This window comes from Octopus sinensis, linkage group LG2 (assembly GCF_006345805.1).
Source record: "Octopus sinensis linkage group LG2, ASM634580v1, whole genome shotgun sequence".
Taxonomy (NCBI): domain Eukaryota; kingdom Metazoa; phylum Mollusca; class Cephalopoda; order Octopoda; family Octopodidae; genus Octopus; species Octopus sinensis.
In genome coordinates this window covers 91,154,360-91,176,542 of record NC_042998.1, presented here as the reverse complement: position 1 = coordinate 91,176,542, position 22,183 = coordinate 91,154,360, and the positions used below count along the sequence as shown (strand labels likewise).

The window sequence follows — 22,183 nt, the reverse complement described above, 5'->3', positions numbered from 1 at the left end:
ATACATACATACATACATACATACATACATACATACATACATACATACATACATACATACATACATACATACATACATACATACATACATACATACATTTTTAGGTATGTGCCTTTATCAACCAGGGTCATTAGTATATATTTCACGGACAATCGAGAGAAAGAATTGCTTTGAAACCATTAGGTTACAAACAGCCTGGCACAAAGACTTGCGTAGTAGAAATATAAAAATATGAAATAACATGATGTGTCTACGTGTCTGTAAAGCAGATACGTTGGTGGAAAAGCTACATCTACAACACCAGATATTGTGTCAATTGGAATAATAAAATTAAATTAGTTTTCCTCCTTCTTACCGTTGCCAGTTACTTATAACATATCTATGGTTAGTCGATGCGCAATTTACAGCTATTGTTGTCAGATGTGCACAAGGGTATGTATAAATAAATAGACGCGCAGGTAAAATTACTTCTATGGTGGAAATTTGGAAATAAAATTCTCAGTATTAAGTTTCTAACGTCACGAATTTACGTATATATATTGCAACAAAGTCCGACGCCCACGTATCGTATAATGTGTGTGTGTGTGTGTGTGTGTGTGTGTGTGTGTGTGTGTGTGTGTGCGTGTGTGTGTGTGCGTGTGTGTGTGTTGTCCCCACTCCCCTATAATAGTTCATACCCTTTGACTTCAAAACCCCAGGTTTTATGCCGTCGTATCAAAGTAATATAATTCCCTCGAAATGATAATATATAGTAATCCCTCGCCATATCGCGGACTCAGTACATCGCGGATTTTTCTGGTTAATATATGTAATTTATATCGCGGAATCCTCAGTATATCGCGAGTTTCTGTGGCCGATAGGTATTTATATTTTTTAGATTTTAATTATTTCTGTGGGAGGTTTTGGAACGTAAAACCCACGAAAGTCGAGGGATTGCTATAAATACACTGAAGACAAAATAAGTTTCTAGTAACTTCTAATGTTAATTTTATTAGTATTATCTTCGGTTGTTGTGTTTTTTTATCATCATAGAGCCATGTGGTGCTACGCAGTTTTCTGTTATCAGTCCATGTACCGCCTACTTAAATACGGGTTTACTTTTTTTCCTTTCCTTTGTAATATTCAAGAAATTTTAGAAATGTTACATTAGTGTTTAGAATTCATTTTGTGAAGTCTTTCCGCTGTTGCTGCTGACGGTGGTGATAGCGACGACGATGACGAAACATTTAAATTGCGCAGTTACGCCTCTTTATGAATCTAACAGTTAGTTTCAGTTCTCTACATCATATGTAAGAGATGTTAAAAGGTTTAGAAAATATTTCAGAATTAATATTCAATAGAGACAAACTTTTAAAAGTCCGAGAATGTCGAAGATTTCCTAAAGCTAGTGACAACATGTCCCCTGTTTTAATATATATGATTGTTACTAACTGGTGTTGCATAGAATATCGTTAACGAGAGTAAGTTAGAAGACATGAGTCAAACAAGAAGCCAAGGAGTTGATAACCTTTTAAATTAGGACAAAGTTTTCAACGCAGTACTGTTTTATATTTGTAATTAAAGGAGGTTTACTGATGTCGAAATATTTTTTCTTAATCTCTTATAGTCAAGAGAGAAGGCAACGCCCTTAATACTTTCGAAACTCCTAGGAAAGAGGGAGACTTCAAATTGAAAACCAGGCCCATTAAAGGCACCCATGATGCTGGATGATGTTAAGTCGGGTAACAGATTAAACCTGATACCCGAGTTGGCTACGGTGTGATTTGAACTCAGAACGCAAAAACTCGGGAGAAATACTGCGGAGGCACCCAATCTGACGTTTCTACAGTTCCGTGATTCAACCGTCTTGGATTACTTATTTTTATTTTTTATCGACTCCGAAAGGATGAAAGCCAAATTTAATCTCGACGGAATTTGAACTCAGGGCGCAGAAATTCGGCTCAAATACCGCGCGGCATTCTACTCAACACTCTAACGGCCGTGTCAAATCACTACCTGTTACATATATACACATTATATATATATATATATATATATATATATATATATATATATATATATATATATATACATACATATATATATATATATATATATATATATATATAGAGAGAGAGAGAGAGGGGGGGAGAAGAGAGGGAGAGAGAGAGCGATGTATATATATATATATATATATATATATATATATATTATATATATATATATATATATATGAAAGAAGGTTTGAAAATGCAAAGGTCTTTTAGAGATGTTTATTGACTTGACCGGTTTCACTTCTTTAGAAAAAGATTATCAAAAGTAAAATGTAAAGCTTTGTATAAGCTTTGTTGTGTTAAGTACTGGTTATCATAACAGTATTAAAATACAGTTATGCAGTCTCTGATAATGATAAGAAAATGCTTAAAACAGTTTACAAGAAAGTATTCAAGAAAGAGACTACAATATTTTCAGTTCAATAAAAATCATGTTTGTTTGGTAGTATATATATACAGAAGGAGATATATTTAAGAATTTACAAAAAAATTAGAGGGGAATAACTGAACTGTCTGTCTGACATTTTCTGTCTTGTGTGTGGCTAAGGAATGTTTGCTATTTTAAGGGATAGAATGGCAGGCTGGTTGGGGTGGAAGGAAGAACAATGTGGAATCAAAAGAATTTTTTTGCTTCTGGGCTGGTCTGTCATATATATATATATATATATATATATACACTGGGCTTCCATGCAGTTTCTGTTTACCAATTTCAATCACAAGAAATCAGTCACTCCGAGCCTACAGTATGAAGCAGTTTCTCAAGATACCACGAAGTGTAATAGAACTGAAGATCATATGGGTACGGAGCAAACTCCGTTTCCACTTAGTCATATCTGCTCTTATATACAAAAAATGTGTGAACGCATGTGTAAATGCATGTGTGTACGTGTGTATGTGTGTATGTATGTGTGTATGTATGTATATATGTATGTGTAGGTGTGAGAGAGGAAGGGGGAAGAGAGAAATAGTGAGGCGGCTGGCTCCTTCGTCTCAAAATACTTACTAATGATAGAATTACATACAACTATTTCCTCTGATCGGTCAACTGCAAGTAAATAGTTTCTTTACCTTAGGCACATAGCCAATTTCTTACAAGGATGAAACAGCTGATATTATTGTTCGTGGTACCTCAGAGAGCATTATTTTTGTGATTCTACGTAGAAGATGGATAAATTGTAAAGCTTACATCCCTCCAGCTTAACTTGAATTTAGACACAGAAAAATATTAAAATTAAATGAAACAAAACAAATTATGTAGTTTATAATGGAGATACACCTGGCCTGGTGACTAACGTGTCAGATTCATGATTATAAGGTCGTCGGTTCAATTCCTGGACCGGAGAGAGCAAGGCGTTTCATTTCACACTGTTTCAATTTCTTCGGCTGAATATGAGTACTAGTATGGTGCTAATGCAACTCTTTTTACCTCCTGTTCTAACTTCCTGGATATTCCGCTGGGTGAAGGATGGAAAGTCAAGCGTGTCTGTATCTGCTCATGACTACATGAGCCCCTAAAACAATTAGTGAAAGCATGGTACATGCTATCAGGTCATACACACTCGCGAGCGGCGGATGAGATGCACGTGCTTTGGATTGAAAAGGAAATGCGAAAAGTCTACCAAATAGAAATATGGAAATAGAACCAGAAAGGCAAATCAGTTGCAGATCCATAGCATCAATTCTCAAACTAACAAATAGCAGTCCCCTTAGCCTCGATTTATTAATTAGAAGATAAAACTGAATGTACATCCATATTAGAATAGGTAAAGGCATGGCGGTGTAGTTAAGAAGCTTGCTTCTCAGCCATGTGGTTTTGGGTTCAGTCCCACTGCGTGGCATCTTGGGCAAATGTCTTCTCGTATAGCCTCGGGTCAACCAAAACTTTCTGAGTGAATTAGGTAGACGGAAACTGAAAGAAACCCGCCGTATATGTATGTAAATATGCATGTATATGAGTGTTTGAGGTGGTCTCAGGTTGTCTTGATATCACGTGATGGTTCTAAATGAACATCACCGGCATACAAGCGATGTTGTTTGTTTCCAAACTTCCGTGAAAAAAAAATGTCTGACCATGGGGAAGTATTACCTAGCTTGGAAACAGGAGGGTTGGCAACAGGAAGGGCATCCGCCCATAGAAAATCTACCTCAACGAATACCGTCTGACCCATGCAAGCATGAAAATTTGTTTAAAACGATGATTATCATAATTTTTCTTTTTTGCCGGCAATTCGTCCCCCTCGTTTTTTATTTTCACAGCTATCCGCCTACACCTATGAGAAACACTGAGCTATAGGTTTGTCATTTTGTAATTTCATCAATTATTTTGTGCTCGTTGTACAAGCACTAACTGTTGTTTATCATTATTAGTTCACATATGACGAGGTGCAATCCACCAACAGCAGATAAGAACACAATGTATAGTTTAATGAAGTGGCCATTAGCTCAGTGTTTCTTATCGTGAGGATTGAAAAGAGCAGATAAATTGTCATGTTTTATATAATACTAACAAACGCACTCGTCCTTTGGACGTTTTAAGTTGCTTTGGTGGTATTTTTTTCACCAAATAATTGAACTACCGAGAAGGTTTATGAGTAGCGCAGTAATCTATGTTTTCGATTAACCTAGAAACGTAAAATCAAATTGAAGGCTAGTTATTGTGGATGTCGTTGCACTTTAATGATCATAGAACATATAAATTTGCAAGCGATGCAAAGTAGAGCTACTGAACTGATTTGGGAGTAAATTACGGATAATAGTTGTTTCACATGAAAGCGAAATTTCTTGTCAGAAACAGCCACATAAATAGTGTAAGGAAATTGAAGGAAGACGTTAAAACTTACCCCCTGTAGTTCATTTTATTCAACAGCAAAGGGAGCTATTTTATCGGAGAGATAAGCTAACAAAAGTCCCTTTATTCTGTCTTCCCACATATCCTGCGCATACACAAGCAGCGAATGCTGCATAAAGTTAAATTAGTATGGAGTTTTCTGAAAGATACATATAGCTTTCGCTAGTGGAAGCAAAACTCTTAGTTAAAGGTTGATTCTTTAGGACGAATCATATGTGGTTGTTTTAAAAAAAGTCTAGAATGACAATGCTAAAACGTATTTGAAACAATGAACAACAGTCGAAATATCATAATGGATGGATAAATTCTTAAAGTGAAACAACGCATTGGTAGGTAAACAAATATATCAACAAATAGAAGAGAGGGAAGGAAACATCACCTTTCAAGTAACTCAGAATAGATAAAGGTAAGCTTTCCAAAGTTTAATGCAGTTTAAATATGGAAATTAATATTATTTGGTATTGGATATTCATCGTGTACGCTGTTCCTAGTCAATTTAATAACCGTTGCAGATAGAAAGTCAAAATAGACAAAGTCCTTTCATTTTTATAAAAAGATTAAAAAAGTATGGTAGATCCTACATAGAAAAAAACTATGTTCATTTCTGTCTATTTACGCGGAAGCTCTGGGCAAAATGTTATAGTGCATGACCACCCTTGGGACATAAGTAATGTGTGTGTATATTTTGGTGAAAATCGGTTGAGAATTGTGGAAATGATATATGTTCGACCAATTTTCACCAAACTTTAAACACACATTACTTATGTATGCATTCGGTGTTCCTAGTCAATTTAATAACCGTCGCAGGTAGACAGACAAAATAAATAAATAGACAAAATCTTTTCACTTTTATAAAAAGATTAAAAATGTATGGCAGACCCTACATACAAAAAAACTATGTATATTTACATCCATTTACATGGGAGCTCTGGGAAAAATGTTATAGTGCATGACCATCCTCGGGACATAAGTAATGTGTGTGTGTAAAGTTTGGTGAAAATCGGCTGAGAATTGTGGAAATGTATGTGTTAGTCATTATACACACACATACTGGGATTTATATATACTAGATGATTTTAACCCTCATAAACTTATCCAGAACTATGGCTAAGAAAATATGATGATATGTATATATTATATATATATATATCATCATCATCATCGTTTAACGTCGTTTTCCGCGCTAGCACGGGTTGGACGGTTCGACCGGGGTCTGGGAAGCCAGGGGCCGCTCCAGGCTCCAGTCTGATCTGGCAGAGTTTCTACGGCTGGATGCCCTTCCTAACGCCAACCACTCCGTGAGTGGAGTGGGTGCTTTTTACGTGCCACCTGCACAGGGGCCGGGGGGTCCGGCATCGGTCACGATCGGTTCGAGCTTTTAACGTGCCAGCGGCACGGGGGCAACGGGATCCGGGGTACTTTGAATGGGTAGGGGGTATGTGGAATTGCTGCAGAAAGCAGCCCGGGTCTTTGCAGTCACAGCATATCTCCAGAGATCTCGGTCCTTCGCCATTGCCTCAGTGAGGCCCAATGCTCTGAGGTCATGCTTGACTATCTCATCCCATGTCTTCCTGGGTCTACCTCTCTCCCTGATACCTTCAACTGTTTGGGAGTGGCACTTCTTCACACATCTCTCTTCATCCATCATATATATATATATATATATATATATACATATACATATACCATATTTGCCGGCACATTGGACACACTCTCACATAAGACACATCCCTATTTTAGAAGGGTATCTTGTGGAAAAAAACAATTTTAGTATGTTTCACCATACACTTATTGAAAGATATTTTAAAGAGGTTTTGTAGTGAAAATTGTATGATTCTGTGCATGAAATACAATATTGTGACAGTGTACTGGAATAAAGCATGAAATCATATGTAGCTTTACACTCACCTTTAAAGGAAACTGAATTAAATTTGCCATAGCAAAAAAGAAATATACATTGGTATCAATGATTCCTGGTACATACAAACAAAAAGCAAATACACTGATAAAAACTGGTACAAACCAATGAGCAATGTACAATAAATGAGATAAATTCCTATAGATAATTACAATTGCTCATTCTCACTGTCGCCATCCGTATTACCAGTGCTCTCTTCATCAATAGGATCTGGGTCATCAATATCTTCTTCAAACAATAAATTATCCTCAGTACCATCAAGGGCATTACTAATGCCACATTTTTAAATGGTTTCACAACTATCTCTTCTTTTACAGCATTCCATGAACTTTTTACCCACTCACGCATTTATGTAATAGTAAGCCTCTTCCTTCTTTGTCTTTGTTGTCACTTCAAAATCTGAAGACTGCATCCACTTGCTCCCTCATTAATTTTTTAAATGGTCTATTAATTGAAACATTTAAAGCCTGTAACTGACTGGTTAGGCTGCCTGAAATTACAGCTGAGTCTTCAGTTCTCCAAGTTTCCTCTTAATAAACTCAGTTCTATGAGCCCGAAACTGGTCCCAAACTAATAAGGCAGGTTTCCTAAATAGCCCATCAAGATGCCTGGACCACATTTTATCAAGTCACAATTTTATTCTTTCCACATCCATCCAGCCTTTTGGGTGGACATGAATAAAAATGCCACTGGGTATCCTTTCTTTAGGCAATGACTTTCCTTTAAAATTTAAGAAGGTGACAGTTTTATGCATCCAGTGCAGCATGATAATGCAACTGTGAGGTGTGTCTTTTCATGGCCACATGTTTTAGTAGTCAGTTTTAGTACCCTTGCTTTCTACCGTCTTGTTTAATGGCACATTAACATCAAAAAGACTTCGTCAATATTTGCTATCCATGTAAGTTCAAAATTAACTTCTTTTTCTGCATTAATGACATACCTGTGAAACTTAAGTATTTGATCTTCGTATTCAGGGGACGTTTATTGTGCCATTCTTGTCCTAGCCCTCACACAGGTTATTTCTCCTCATAAATCTGGAACAGCATGATGTTGATCCTTTAAAACCATTGGTATATCTGTCCATTGCTATAAGTCTTGAATGGTACATAATAATTTTAGTGGATAGGGAAAAGCCCGATCTTCTTTGGTCTAAAACCCATTTTCTAAATTCTTCTAGTTCAGACTACTTTACAACTCCCATATGGAGGCAGGCAATGTTTGTTAAGTTTAGCAGCTTTCAGCTGCTCTTCTTGTTTCTTCCAAGTCCTTACCATTTCCTTGGTTGGTGGACCAAAATACTGCACAGCTGCCCTATTACCATGGTCTTTTCCATATGCTAAAGCATCTAGTTTAAATATAATGCTTTAACAATGAGGTTTTTGTTTTTCAGCCATGGGTTTGGAGTCTGTACGAAATTTACTGAAGACAAACTTACTGGTATGCTATGGGAAGCAGTACCCCAACTCTTGCCTCCTCTCAGATTAGCTGTATAGTTATTTATATTTTGGGCAATAGAGTTGATGTACAGGATTTCTAGATGTGATGTTTTGTGTTACCGTGACAGGCCACAATGTGGAAAATAAAGAAAAAAAGACTAAAGAAGCCAAACACGAATGACCAAGAAAGAGAAATGACAGGAAGGAGGTGCTGCTGTAAAAGCAAGGCCCCTGACACATCATCTGATCTGATCATTGCAAATTACTGCCGGGCGGATGAAAGTTTATTAACATTCCTTTCAAATTTTTGAGAACATTTTTTAGTTAGATAAATGATCAAATGTTTCTTAAAGGTAACCCAGTCGTTAAATAATGTAATACATATATCAGGTGTGGGTTATGTATGCTGAGAAAGGAGGTAAATTAGATGATGTGAGCTTCCCAGACTGTGATAATCCAGCTAGTTTTCAATATTTTATTAATAGTAACACAATTTACTGTAATAATTTGGCTTGTTTACATTATTTTATTACTAGCAACAATTTTCGTGCCTAGGGAACTTACCCAGTATTCTTGTTCAGCTCCCTAGCCTAGGGCACTTGCTCTCCCATCCGTAATATGGCCACATTAGACGTAGAGCAATAAGAAAATAAGAAAAGCACGTGCAATCTGCCAGCACATAGGGTATATCTCTCTCTCTCTATATATATATATATATACACACATATATATATATGTATGTATTTATGTATGTATGTATGTGTGTGTATCATGAGAGAGAGCGAGAAAGGTAGAACGAAATAAGTGTAAGTCTGTCAATACAGCACAACAGAGAGAGGGGGGGGAGAGATACAGAATTAAATGTTTCAAGAAAAAGAAACAGGTTGTTATTGAGCATGTTTGATCATTGTAGAAAGCTTCTGCTGAAGGATCTATTTCATCTTCACTTAGGTTGTTACTCGACAGCATAGCAATGGATAATGACTAGTATATAAAAGCCAATGTATATATGTATATATATTCTGAAACTCTGCATAGTTGTGGGTCTAGGACAATGTACTTTTTTTCTCTGATTTTTGTCCTTTTCAATTCCTAAAGGGAAACTAAGACTTCTGTATATCCATAAACATCACACTGGTAAAATTTACTGATTAGAAAAGTAAGCCATTTAGAGTAATTAAGTGAATTAATTCAATATTAGACATGGGGGAAAGTATGTTTTCTTAGACAACAGAAAAGTTCAAGAATAAAATTTTAGTCTCCCAACAATATGGTTTTGGGTTCAATCCCACTGTCTTCTATAATAATCTTGGGCACTGATCAAAGCCTTGTAAGTGGATTTGATAACTGGAAACTGAAAGAAACCTGTCATATACATATACGTGTTTGTACTTTCTTGTCTTGAAATCATGTGAAGGTTTGTAAACAAGCCCCATCGTTTTTACAAGTGTGATGTTTGTTTTCAACCTTTTGTAAAAACAAGTCCGGCTATGGTGAAACATTACCTTGTTTAATAAAGGTAAGGTAACAGGAAGGGCATCTGGCTGTAGAAAATCTACCTTAACCAATTCCCTCTGATTCATACAAGTATGGAGAAGTCGACATTAAAAAATCAGGATAATGGTGTATGCATGTATTTTTATGGAGATCAACTTGAACTCCTTACATACAATAAATTTGAATGAACTGACATTCTTAGTTTAACTGTCAATTGCTAGTATCTTTTAAAAGCAATTTATTCAAAATACAGCAAAATCATGTGACTGCATTTTGAATATTAACTAACCTAAGCAAGATCAAGTATGACTCCTAGTATATAAATAAGTCAAATAGTTTATTAACATAATCATATTTTAAATAAATTAGCAGCCTTAATGCTTCAAAATATTTTAATAATTTCACCACCATTGTTTAACGTCCAGTTTTCTATGCCTGCATGGATCAGACAGAATTTGCTGAACCAAATTTTCTTCTTATGGCCAACCCTCACCTATTTTCAAGCAAGTAAATTTCCCCTGTGGCTGGACATGTTTTCAAATCAGATTGAAAACAAAGGACACAATTTGTATGACAGTAATACACATTTATGGCTATTGTGTGATGTCAAAATACAACATACACACACTATGGGTTGCTTTCAGTTTCTGTCTACAAATTTCACTCATAAGGATTTGGCTGACAAAGGCTTGCAGTACAGAAAATACTTGCCAAGGTGCCATGCCATAGATGGGACTGAGCCAAAAACCATATGGTTGGGAAGAGAACTTCTTAACCCTTTTGATACCAACCCAGCTGAAACCGGCTCTGGCTCTGTAGTACAAATGTCTTGTTTTCTTAAGTTTTGATTTAAAATCTTCTACTAAACCTTAATCACAATTTATGTTCATAACACTAGCTTAATGATAACTAAGTTATTTTACTAAATTCTTTGTTATATTTAAAATTAAGTGAAAGAAACACAGAATATATCAACAGAAATATGGTAACAAAAGGGTTAATGACAACTTTTAAAATAACTTATTTTTAAGTAAAATTTAAAACACAGCCTAAAGAAACAACATTTAACAAAAGACAAACCTGTCATGTATCTAACTGATCACTCACTAGTGATATATAACAATTCAGGCTTTTACAACAGTTATTTCAGTACAAATACTAAGCTAGGTTAAAATTCTTGGCTGCTTATCATAAGGTTGAGGAGAATATATATAAACTAGCATCATGATTTCATGCCAAAATGAAAAGAAGAATCCTGTAGGAATGTTTATGATATTATGTTTTGGAAAGTAACAGAGCAGACAGAACTCAAAAGATATTGGATAGGAGCGCAATGGTACCAAATTGATAAAATTACATTTAGCTATAAGTATTACTACTGAACCAATTGGACCTAACTGAACTGATACAATGAAACAGATAACATAAAATATATAGTCTAATTCTCAAGGTACCATTCAATAACAGTTTTATATATATATATACCGGCCTAGAACATGGACTTTAAATGATTAAACACACATACACATTTCAGACTGCAGTCATGCTGGAGCATATATTTCATCTTTAAATTTGGTTTGCAAATTCTCAATGTGAACTTGAAACAGATTTTTTGGTATTTAGTGAGGGTCACTATGCTAATAAACACACACACTGGGCCTGTTCACCTCTTTTATTACTTTCGGTCAGTTAGTTAACAAATTGATCCATCAACTACATTTATCGAAGTCCTTTTCTTGTCATTTGCAACCTCATCAATGGCATGCCTTCTCTACACCAAGTCTGCTTCAGGTGTATCTACACACACACACACGTGAACTATCAGATTTCTATGAGCAGCTTAGGCAGAAAAATCATGAATTCTCAATGACTTTAGGTAAGATTTGAACAACATCAAACAACAAATTGGTGAACTTGTTTTTCAATATGCTTTTGGTTCTTGTTTTGAAAAGTATATTACTGGTTTATATTTCATCAATTGTCAGCAATTAAGTACCAATAATATCTAACTTGAGATGTATCAAACACCAGATTAGATAGATTTGTTTAATCTACTGTTTCCAAAGCTTAACCCTAACTAATCTTATAAATAAATCAAACTTGGTATGTTAGCATTTCATAAAGTAAATTTAGTCACTGGAATTAATGAGACCAAAGTTTATGTTAATGCACACAATATAAATTCTACAATTTATAGACACAGATATTGCTGTGGGGTTCAGAAGTTTACTTCCTAAACACATAATTTTGGGGTCAGTTTCAGTGCATAGCACTTTGAGCAAGTGCCTACTACCAGGGTCCTGAGCAGAGCAAGGCTTTGTGAGTGGATATGGTAGACAGTAACTGAAAGAAACCTGTCACAAATATATACAGGCATACATATGTGTGTGTGTGTGTGAGCCTAGTCATGTTGTTGATGACAGGAAAGTCATCTCACCTTAGAAAATCCATCTCAACAAATTCCATCTGATCCATGCAAGCATAGAAAAATGAATGTTAAAACAATGATGACGATATATATATATATATTACGGAGATGTACTTGCATAGCGAGTGACTTGATCTGAGATCGTGTGCTGGAACGAAAACAATTGCAGCGTGGAAGGTGTTTATAAGCCATTTAAGAAACACACAAAAAGCATTAGATTCACTTTAACATTTAAATTTAATTTGTCAAAATATTTTTGTCGCTTTGAGACTGCAATCTGTTCTCTGACAAAATTCTGTGCTGCATCAGCACAAAGTTTTGTCAGCGAACAGGTCGCGGTCTCAAAGCGACAAAAATATTTTGACAAATTAAATTTAAATGTTGAAGTGAATCTAACGGTTTTTGTGTGTTTCTTAAATGGCTTATAAACACCTACGCTGCAATTGTTATATATATATATATATAAATACATATACACACACATATGTGCGTACCTCCTTATCTTGACATCATGTGACATCTGTAAAATGAGTGTAATGCAGTGTCAAGCAGTGTCATTTGTTTCCTATCTTCCATAAAAAAAAAAAATGTCCTGTCATGAAGGAAATATTACTTTGCATGAGAAGTGAATGTTAGAAATGATAATGATGATGAAAGAGCATCAACTTCTCCTTACTTAGACAAAATAAATACCACTAATAACTAATGACAAAAAAAAAAACCAGAAGCTGTTCAAGAGTAACAAGTGAACATAAATTCTACAGAATACTCCTCAGTGCATGTTTTAATGAAAACGTCATTTACAGCGTGTAAGTTATTCCCACTTTCAAAGATTCCTGTTTGGAAAACTGCATCTGAGAATTTTCTGAGGTAAAAATAAGCAAAACTTATTTTTCATGTAATTAAAGAAAAAAAATTCACATGCAACTCAGTACGTGCTGCTCCAAATCAATGTTTGAGCAGTTGTGAATGTGCCTGACAGCTGAGCCAAAGGCCAAGTTACATTTGGTAAGAGCCAGAAACTTCCAGCCTCCCTTACTTGGCACTAATTTGCTTCAATTCAATTTGTTATTCTCTTATCAGGAAGCAAACATTAACAAGGCATCTTTCAGCAGTTTTATTTGGTTTTTTTTTGTTCATCTTGCAAAAATTTAGGTTGAAATTGTTTGATAAGAACCAAAATCCCAATTACTATAACATTTCTTTGGGAAAACTACTTCCCACTTTACATGTTCTCAAATTAGCAATGTTCTCCCTAGTATTGAAGAGACAGTGAGAATTTAAACTGCCATATCCAGCCAAAATATTCTACCTGTTTCATATGTTCAAACTGGCCAGAGCCAACCTTTCACATCTTCCCTACAATGTCATTCTAAAAAATAACCAATCATATAATCAAAATCTCGCAGCCACAAGATAATGCATGATTAATTCTAATCAAAATGAATATAGAAGCTTTACATTTGACAGAGTTATTTGAATGATAAAGAATTAACAACGTGACTATTTCTTTATTCTTTCACTTGTTTCAGTCATTTGACAGTGGCCATGCTGGACCACCACCTTTATTTGAGCAAATCAACCCCAAGACTTATTCTTTGTAAATTTAGTACTTATTCTATAGGTCTCTTTAGTTGAACTGCTAAGTTACAGGGACGTAAATGCACCAGCAGCGGTTGTCAAACACAGACACATAAACATTAGTTCTCTCTCTCTTCCTTTCTCTAATTCTTCTTTCTCCCCTTCACCGTTTTCTGTCTCTCTCTCTCTCCCTCTTCCTCCTTTATTCTCTCTCCTTGCTCACATCTGACCATCATTCATCTTTCTTTTCCTTTAGTCTGTCACATACACCAGACGCATTCTTATCTGGCTCCTCTATCTTTTCTCTTGCCAAACCATACTCCTCCAGTGTTCATTACCTTACCTCATCTAGCCTAATGGCCCTCCATCTTTGTTTTCGTTTGGTTTGTTGTATGTCTCCACTGTCTTGTTTTTGTTACCAACTTTGACCCTCCGCAAATCCCAAATTTTATTTTATTTTGCGGGAGCAACTGTTTTTTGAAGCCTCATATTGTTGTTAATTGCTCGAAATGTGGAGAAGATGAACAGCCAACAACTGATGAAGGATCGTTCTTTAAGTTACTTTTCCATTTGTTTCTCTCATCATTTGCATACCCAAGTTTGCCTTTGTAGTTCATGTTTTCATAATTCATGTTGTTTACGTTTTGTGACGTCCTGTACCCATATACGCAAATATATATGTATGTACACATATGTATGTATATATGCATGTATATATATTTTATATTTACATTATTATTATATATATATACGACGGGCTTTTTTCAGTTTTCTGTCTACCAAAACTACTCACAAGGCTTTGGTTGGCCTGAGGCTATAGTAGAAGACACTTGCCCAAGGTGGCATGCAGTTGAACTGAACCCAGAACCATGTGGTTGGTAAGCAAGCTACTTACCACACAGTCACTCCTGCACCTATGTAGGATATTTTTTATCTTTTACTTGTTTCAGTCATTAGATTGTGGCCATGCTGAGGTACTGGACTGCCATGGAGAATTTTTAGTCAAATTAATTTAAAGCCTGGTACTTATTCTATTGATCTGTTTTGCCAAATCACTAAGTTACAGGGACGTAAACACACCAACACCGATTGGCAAGTGGTGGTGGAGGACAAACCTAGACATAAAGATAAACACACACAATGGACTTCTTTCTGCTCACAAAGCTTTGGTCAGCTCAAGCTGCCATGCAGTGGGACTGAACTTAAACCCATGTTGTTGGGAAGCAAACTTCTTACCACACAACCACACCTATGCCAGGGCACAAAACAATTCCATGTATATTTAGTCTAAGTTCTTCAAAAGTTTTGTAACTAAGACATGTATGCCATGTATTTATTTCTATTAGGAGTAACAGCAAAAAACGTGTATTCATAATATTATTATTAATACAAAGAAATTCCTATAATTTTTGAGCCATGTTATCACCATAATTTATCAGATTCAGTTAAGTTTACATAAGATGCTACTCCATGGTGTTAGGGTTTCATGAAGGCATTTTAGTTGTGATATTGAAGCTAATCTATTTCTAGCTAAGTTGGAAAGGGTTTCAGATTAGAATAAACATATTCTACTACTTGAACAAAGTATTCTTTGTTGGCACTAAAAAATACCTTACAGCATTTGCCATCTCAAGTGTCAGGATAATATTCTATACAAAATACCACCCCTGGCTCTTTTATACCTTTCCTATAACATCAATAGAATGTGTGTAATAAACGTCTCTAAGTTCTAGCTAACATCTGATGTTACTAGGTAGCTTGTGCTACTCTAAGATATTATTACAGCCAAATAACATTTCTTATATTTCTTACAGAATATTTATAGAGCTGATACACACACACATGCATAGGTGAGGCTGTGTAGTTGAGAATCTTGCTTACCAGCTATATGGTCTCAGGTTCAATCCCACTGCATGGCACCTTCTATTATAGCCCTGGGCTAACCAAAACCTTTTGAGTGGGTTTGGTAGATGAGAACTGGATTTAACTGTTGTGTGTGTGTGTGTGAGAGTGTGTGCCCTTGTCATACAAGTGATGTTATTCATTTCCAGTCTTCTGTGAAAAGCTTGTATGGCCATGGGAAAAATATTATCTTGTATGGAAACAGGTGAGGTTTGGCAACAGGAAGGGCATCCATCTGAAGAAAATCTGCCTCAACAAATTCCACGATTCATGTAAACATGGAAAAGTGGGAGTTAAAACAATGAGGAAATGGTATTTCTTCAGACAAGCTGACAAAAAGAAACTATTATTTGTCTCTCAATTAATTTGATCATTTCAGTACAACATCATCATCAAGTATCAACATTTAACGTCCATTTTCCATGCTGGCATGGCTTGACAGGAACTGATAAGGTCAGGGGTGACACCTGGTTCTATATTGTTTTGGTTTGGTTTCTACAGCAGGATTCCCTTCCTAATGCCAACCGTTTTACAGAGTGTACTTGGTGCTTTTTACATGGCACCATCACCAGTGATTTTTACATGGCATCAGCACCCACACCAATACTTTATCATGTGGTACCTTGGTATTAGGATCTCAATTCTGTTGTGGTGGGCAGGTTTTCTTGAGTACTTTTAGGATTTAATAATGTATTATGTTTGAAGAACGATGTCCAAAACCCTGTAGCAATTAGTCTATTGCTTTAATTAACTTTCACATTTGTTATACAGGTTTGCTGATATCTTTTACTCACCGTGTGAATTAACTAAATCAAGAGATATAATATGAAAAGAAGGGGAAAATATAGAAAAAATAAAAGAAACAAAGCAATAAATACTGACAAACATTTTTAAAAAAGAAAAGTAGGCATTTAATTCTTCAATATTCCTACTCAGTAAATGCTTTTCAATAATGTAGCTTTAAAAAAAAATGTTTGTTCTCAATAATTTACTAAGTCACTTTTACAAAAAGTATTAGAACTTTAAATTTCAGAATAATTTTACTGTGCTTAGTTCTACTAGTTTGATAAATTAATACTGATGCAGAGCACAAATTCCAAGATAGAAAATAAGAACATTTTATTTCAGTTAAGTCTCTTTAAATGTCTAGATGGTTTACACAAACTTCAACTTCAGAAGTAAATTACTCTATTAAAATTACTTTTGTGGTACAATATCTGCAATCCATTTAAGATATGGAGCATTGCCTTTATCAATTGGTGTTGATATTACCTCTGCAACATCATATGGGTGGTTGCCACGAACAAATTCAACAACATCATTGACCCGAGAAGTCCGGGTCTTTATCATCAATAATATTTCAGGGTCTTCATTTACTTCATTTTCCCATTCATACACAGAAATAATACCAGGTATTATATTGACACAAGCTGCTAGCTTTTCTCGGACCAAACCCCCAGCAATATGTTTGGCTACATTAATATCAGGCACCGTTACAAATGCCATAGAGTAGACGCCAGATTGGTTGAAGTTCGTTTCACTACCAGACATCATCATGTTGGTTTGGTGTATAGGACCAGAAGACATAATTAATGGTGACAAGATACGGCTAAATCCAAATCGAGCTGAAAAAAGATGATAAAAACAGATATAATCAATTAAGCAACATGTAATGGAATTTAAATAAAACAAATAAGTATTTTTTGTAACATTCAATAACAGATGCAAACATTGGTTGAGTTAATATATAATCTTATATAAAATAAATAAAATATATTGTATTCACATCTCAGATATGAACAAAACAAAGTGGGGAAAAGTGAGAAGGTGTAGAGAAATGAGAAAAATATTGATATACACTATGAGAGGCAAGGAGAGAAAACAGAGTAAGTGTAAACATAAGAGAAAAAGAGAGAGAAGGAGAAAGAGTGATATTGTATGAAGGAGAAATTAGATACTAAAAACCATATAAACTCAAACTTTGGGTGGAGGAAAATTTAAAAATCTTTAAAATATTTTAAAAGTCAAAATGTTTAATGCTTTGAGTAAACAATAAAGTAAGGTTAGGTTGCTTAGTAACTGTTGTATTCAAAGTAAGCTCTGAGTAAATGTATAATAGCATTGGGTATAGGATTAAATTGTTTTAATTAACAGTAGCTGTTCAATTTTTATAATTTGCAATCAAACTATAGTGAAAGTTAAGAGTTAATTCAGATTAATCAAGAAACTTTGTTTTTATATAATTAGCATTCTAGTCCATGATCAGATAAATTCTTGATGGTGTTAGTATGTTCATTCTCAAGTACCCCATGCAGTTACATCAGAAATATGGCATCTGTCCCACGTATTGGTAAAAATCCAAACTTCATCCTATTTGTATCTCAATTCAGCCCTATATTACAAGTTTTCCTCTCTCCCTACTCCACTTCTCCCTGCCACCACCTATTGGGTCTATAAGCTTTTAGTGCTTTGTAACTTCATAACTTCAGTACATCCTCCCTACTTTTTAAGAATTTGAGTAGTGCAGAAGCAATCTCCAAGCAAGCTGAAACTATATAGCCTTGTTTTGATTCCCAACTCTAGCTATATTTCTTACCCTATAAAATCTATTTGTTCTATCTCCAAAAAATTAAATAACAAAACTGTTATCAGAGATAAATGTTTCCTGTTTGATCTGATTATATTTTAAAGTGAGTATAAGTGCTACCTCAATTCACATAAAGGTTTTCAGCAACCATAGACTTTCATAATTGCCTCACTAATTAACAACAAATTTTTATAGCAAGGCTTGGCCTTGATTACACATGCAAGCTCCACCCTTCATTTCATTTTCACATTTTGCTGAGTAACCTCTAAATGATTTATCAGAAGACCTATTTTAATAAGTGGACATTATAGCAAACTTAAACCCAGTATAATACTCACTGTATCATAGGCTTTTTGCATCACAATGAAAGTCTTTCCAAGCATAAGCTCTCCCAGTGGATGAAGTCAGAGCATTACTTTATTCTGACTTTCTCATAGTGTTTTCTTGGCAGAAACATTAAGGTGGTTTGCTATTGTCTTCCCCAACTGGATGACCATTGGCCCACAAGGAGATCATCCATCCTTCATCAGGTCTTGTTTTTAGTGTCTAGACACCTTCCTCTCATAAGAATAGCAAAGTGTCTAGACACCCTCCTCTCATAAGAATAGCAAGCTACTCAAGTGAGGGAGCTGTTCATTTGTTGACCACTTGACCATAGAACAGATACTACTGGTTTACATGGTACCAGTAGTAGGTCTTATCAGTAAATTACAAATTCTTTATAGCCAATAAAACAAGTGTAATACTAATGTACTTTTTAAATGTGCACAATGTATATATATATATCATAATGGGTACATCATGTAACAGCATCCAGATTAACACCAGACTTTTTTACATACCCCTTTCTAAATGTGTTGCTTACTTTGCACTTAGTCTCCAAAAATAATTCTACATTACTTTCTTCAAATAACAGTATATAATTAGCTGATCAACAGTTTTAATCAGTTAACAATAGTTAATTAACAATATTCTTTTGTCATAGCCAGCCATATCCACCAGAGATACTGAACTAGCCAAATGGATAATTTTCAATGTGGATACTGAGCTCTTCCACTATAAAAATGTTCTTTCTGAAATTATCAATATAAATTAGAGCATCATTTGTATTTCAGTTAGCAAACAAGGAAGAATTATCTTTGATAAACAGTACTATTGCTATTTTAGTCTATGTTTATATTAGTTTATTATACAGTAAGTGTTGTATCAATCCCCATATGTTCCAGAACCTAAGATATATTATTCTGTAACACATCCTTGACCATTTCTTCCTCATTATCAAATCAATCCACCATATTCCATATTCATTCTCTAAAAAAACCTATTTTTCTTTGCTACAATCTCAATAAAAAATAAACTATACTTCTCCCACTGTATATAGTACATAGCTGCCTATCATCTAACATGACTACTACTTCTGTTACTCCCCTGTGAGATTTCTTGGAGAACAATTTAACATAAGGAAAAAAATAAAATTACATTTTTTTTACATTAAACTTATTAAAGAAACACAAAGCAATTTGCTTCCTTGTATTACACACACACACACACACACACACACACACAAAACTAATAAAATACACAACTACAAGTGTATTAGAACAAGAGAGTTGAAGTTTCACTACCATAAATGTACAGTAAACTGGAAGCTGGTAGTCCAGAACAACTGTTTTACAGCTTCCCTTGGCAACACTGACAATAAATGCCAGCTATAAAGCAAAGTTCTGAGAAGAAAAAAGAATCTGAAATATAGATAAAGTAGCCAGCAGTAGATATTGGAAACTCTGAGTGGGCGTTAACTTTACACATACAAAAGAACTTGGTTTTAAGTAACTACGTTGTAAATAAATACAAGACAAAAAGCAAATTATAAATTCTCTAATGCCAACAAAATAATATTCTAAGAAGGTGGGGATGTAGCAGTTAGGGAAACAAAGATTTATAACAATGTATACGAAGTATTAATTTCAGAGTATTGTAATGGATATAGAAGCTGTAAATTTTAGCATATTTACAGTTTCAACTATTTTCCAAGCAAGTATCATCATCATCATCACCACCACCACCACCGCCACCAGCACATCAGTTACTTTTCCATGCTTGCATGAGTTGGACAATTTATTGAGATAGATTTTCTACAACCAGGTGCCCTTCATGCGACCATCTTCCACCTTTTTCCAAGCAAGGTGATATTTCCTCATGGTCAGATATGTTTTTGCAAACTACTGGAAATTAACGACACTGCTTGCATGGCAGTGACACACATTTACAACTAACATGTGCTGACAAGACAAGGAAACACAAATATATACAATGGGCTTCTTCTAGTTTCCATTACTCAATATATACAAACAATGGGCTTTTTCTATATTGAGCAATGGTTGCTCAATATATACAGACAATGGGCTTCTAGTTTCCATTGCTCAAATCCACTAATAAGGCTTTAGTCAGCACCAAGCATTATAAGTAGAAGACTAAGATGCCATGCAGTGGTACCGAACCCAAAACCATGTTGTTGGGAAGTAAACTTTTTAACCACATAGCCACACCTGCACCAACAAATTTCCTAAAAAGGCACAAACATTTTATTTACTAACTTTTTAAAAATATTTGTATTAGGACATATTAAAAATAATAATTATGCACATACATTTTGAGAGAGGAAGCACTTAATTAAAAAAGAGGATTAATAGTTTAAAATTTAAAAACTGATAATAAAGATACAAGAAGTTAGAGTTTTTATCAAAATGTTGCAGAGCAGAAGTTTAAACATTGATATAAAATATATCTAAAACATGTTTTATCAACCTGAGAACAGAGAACTGAACAAAACATTCTTAAGCCCGCCTTTTAAATGAGCCTAGATGACCAGAGAAAAGATAAAAGTTGGGAAAGTTAACACATTATCAAGTTATACTGTGTTTTTGTTTTGCTTCAAACAAAATGTTTGTATAACCCAACTTAAAGGAAAAGTGGATAAAAGCACAATCGTTACTCTTAAAATAGAATGATTATGACATAGAAGCACAAACATTTCAGTTTAACTCCAATAGATTATAAAACACTAGATGGTGATGTTATCTTAAAACACTGAAATCAGTTAAAGAGGGAATTTTTGAACATTTTAAAGAGAAGAAATACAAAGTTGTTCTTTATTAAAAGCAGGAGAGAGGCTGGGGAGAGAAATCTGCTTTCCAAACAAAGCTAAGTATTGCTATTGCTGACATTATAACAGCAAGAGGATGAAACTAAAATAGCTAAAACAATATAATAGTCAAGTTATTAAAGAACAGACAACATGCAAGCTCTTTAAATTTGTCAACCTTGGGACCTGAGCATTGTTGAGCTATGGAAAAAGGTTAGAAAACAGAAATTGATCACTAAGCCCCTATGTAAACATTGTCTAGCCATCTTTTGCCTTTCCTTGCCTTGCAAGATACATGGCCACCTCACTAGAGCTGGTGGCACAATAAAAGCACCTAGTCAGTATACATTGAAAAGTGGTTGGCATTAGAAAGTGCATCCAGTTACAGAAACCATGCATGGAGTTCAATGCAGCCCTGTCAAACTGTCCAAGAAAAAAGCTTAAAGCAAGAAACAATTGTTCATTCATTGTCTGTTGTTTGATGTTAGCATGGATCAGAATGGGGACTAATTTGAAGTACCACATGGTTGGATGCTTTTTGTGTTGCCAACCATCACCTGTTTGTCAGGTAGGAGATTTTTATATTCCAGCAGTTTTCAAAGGCATGGAGCAACCAGTTATAATTTTAGAGTCAGCACCACTTGGGTTACACAAGAAAATGAAAAATCAACATACACACTCGTTGAGGTAGATTTTTCTATGGCTGGATGCCCTTCCTGTCACCAACCTTCACCTGTTTCTAAGCAAGATACTATTTCCTTATGGCTGGGCATGTTTTCACAAAAGATTGAAAACAAATGACACTGTG

At 34.9% G+C, this 22,183-nt stretch overlaps 1 protein-coding gene across 2 annotated transcripts in view; it reads right to left on the bottom strand.

Annotated features, from left to right (window-relative positions):
- Window positions 1-16,747: 16,747 nt before the first annotated feature.
- LOC115230230 (protein CutA homolog) overlaps window positions 16,748-22,183 on the bottom strand; it is a 30,547-nt gene continuing 25,111 nt past the window's right edge. For both annotated transcript variants that reach the window (XM_029800448.1, XM_029800456.1), the window contains one exon: window positions 16,748-17,268. In XM_029800448.1, the coding sequence (XP_029656308.1) occupies window positions 16,841-17,268 (428 nt within the window). In that variant the 3' untranslated portion in view covers window positions 16,748-16,840. The remainder of the gene's footprint in view (window positions 17,269-22,183) is intronic.